The 1,824-nt window shown below is 31.4% G+C and overlaps 1 protein-coding gene across 1 annotated transcript; it reads left to right on the forward strand.

Annotated features, from left to right (window-relative positions):
• The first annotated feature begins 341 nt into the window (after positions 1-341).
• LOC136083291 (uncharacterized) lies at positions 342-1,520 on the forward strand. Its single transcript, XM_065802692.1, has 2 exons — positions 342-566; positions 741-1,520. Exons 1-2 carry the CDS (start codon positions 342-344, stop codon positions 1,518-1,520), a joined length of 1,005 nt encoding a protein of 334 aa, XP_065658764.1.
• The last annotated feature ends 304 nt before the right edge of the window (positions 1,521-1,824 follow it).

The following is a 1,824-nucleotide window of genomic DNA, read 5'->3' on the forward strand; positions in this document are numbered from 1 at the left end:
TAAGATTTAAATTTTAAGTTGTGATTTAATTTTTTTCTTTAACCTCTTTCTATAAATAATTTTTTATGTGTAAAAAAGAACTGAAACTTTCATGATGATATGTTTCGATTTAAGCGGTAAAATCTGTGCATTCAGAAAACATATTATAATTTCTCTTCCGACGCTTATTAGCTTTTAGGATTACGGTAATCTTAAAAGCCAATAAGCGTAAGCTGTATTTCCCGTAATCCGATAACCTTCTCTAGCCTTATGCTTTTTTCGTTCAACCAGAGAGCGAATATAAATATTACTATTTTAATCCCTATTTTAATCCCTATTTATTCTATATTGAGCTATTGGAAATGTTTCCGAGAAAATATCCGTCTGGATCTTCTAAACGTTCTAAAAAACCAAAATGCATGTCATTGGATAAATTTGTTGTTCGTAGTGCTCCTGATGAAGAAATTGCTCCTCATGAAGAAATTGCTCTTCATGAAGAAAATGCTAATCATGAAGAAAGAGTTCCTCATAAAGAAAATCCTCCTGTTGAAGAAATTACAGTTGAAAAAGAAATTACTTTAGAAGAAGTAATTGCCTTTGTTCAATAAATATTGAATATTTACCTGTAACATTGCAAGATAAGCCTGATTTATGAAACGGAAAAAGACAATACAAGATTTGAAGCAAATTGTTTGGTGAAGAAAATCAAATCTTTCTAAAATGTATTATTAACAATAATCTGGCACACATTGCTTCATAAGATCAATAAGGTCAATAAAACACTGCTGTCATACTCTTGTGACCTATCAACCATTGTCCCATTATGGGATTCACTTATAGAATTTGTTCAGAATGCTAGAGAAAAATTTGAGAAGTTTGAAATAGAGGCACAAGAAGTGTATAAAGTAGAAATATCATATACTGCATCTCGCAAGAGGCGGATACCTAAGTCCAAAACTTTAGATGAAAGTCAATTTGAAGATGCTGCTCTGGCAAGAAATGGGAGGCAATCATTTATATGTGACATTTTTAATGTTATATGTGATAATTTAAAAAGTCATTTGTGCAGAAGGAAAAAAGTCTGTTCTGGTTTGGAGACAAGGTTTGGATTTTTGTCTTGCGCAAAAGCTCAACTTCAAACACCAGTGGTTGAAGCTTCAGAAAAGTTTGGGGAGTTGTATGAAAAAGATGTAGATGACGACTTCAAAGACGAGTATTTGCACTTTACAATTTTTGTACCTAACATCAACAACCCTAATGAAATGCTGCAATTAATAAAGGACATTGGCATTTCGCACACATTTCCAAACGTGGAAACTGCTCTTAGAATTTTTTTATCCATTACCGTGTCAAATTGTTCTGGCGAAAGATCATTTTCAACTCTAAAAAGGATTAAAAACAGGTTACGATCTTCAATGTCTAGTGAAAGACTATCTGGATTAGCATTAATGTCTATAGAAAGCGAAGTGACAAAACGTCTAGACTTTGAAGAGATTTTGAATGAATTTATGTATCAAAAATCAAGGAAAAAAATATATTAATTTGGATACATGTAAGTTTTAATTGTCTAAATTCTAAATCCCTCAGGTTTCAATAAATGAGGGCACATTTATTCGATCACACAATTTTTCGACACGGGGGCCCCCAAATTTTGTTGTGCCTATAGTCCGCGTTGTTCTAGATCGGGCCCTGAGTGACCCTCGTATATAAATACAAATTTCCAATCGAATATCATATTCAACATATAATATATAAAGATTACATATAATATTTAAAAATACAAACAGTTAAATAAAAAGATACATAATGTTTAAAAAAGTTAAATAAGAAGATATATGATGTTTA

This window comes from Hydra vulgaris, chromosome 08 (assembly GCF_038396675.1).
Source record: "Hydra vulgaris chromosome 08, alternate assembly HydraT2T_AEP".
Lineage (NCBI taxonomy): Eukaryota > Metazoa > Cnidaria > Hydrozoa > Anthoathecata > Hydridae > Hydra > Hydra vulgaris.

Bases quoted from the DNA above. Each gene is read 5' to 3' on its own strand.
- LOC136083291 (XM_065802692.1), top strand. From the start codon at position 342: ATGTTTCCGAGAAAATATCCGTCTGGATCTTCTAAACGTTCTAAAAAA. The intron at 567-740 runs GTAATTGCCTTT...TTGCTTCATAAG, and splicing joins AAGAAATTACTTTAGAAGAA to ATCAATAAGGTCAATAAAAC.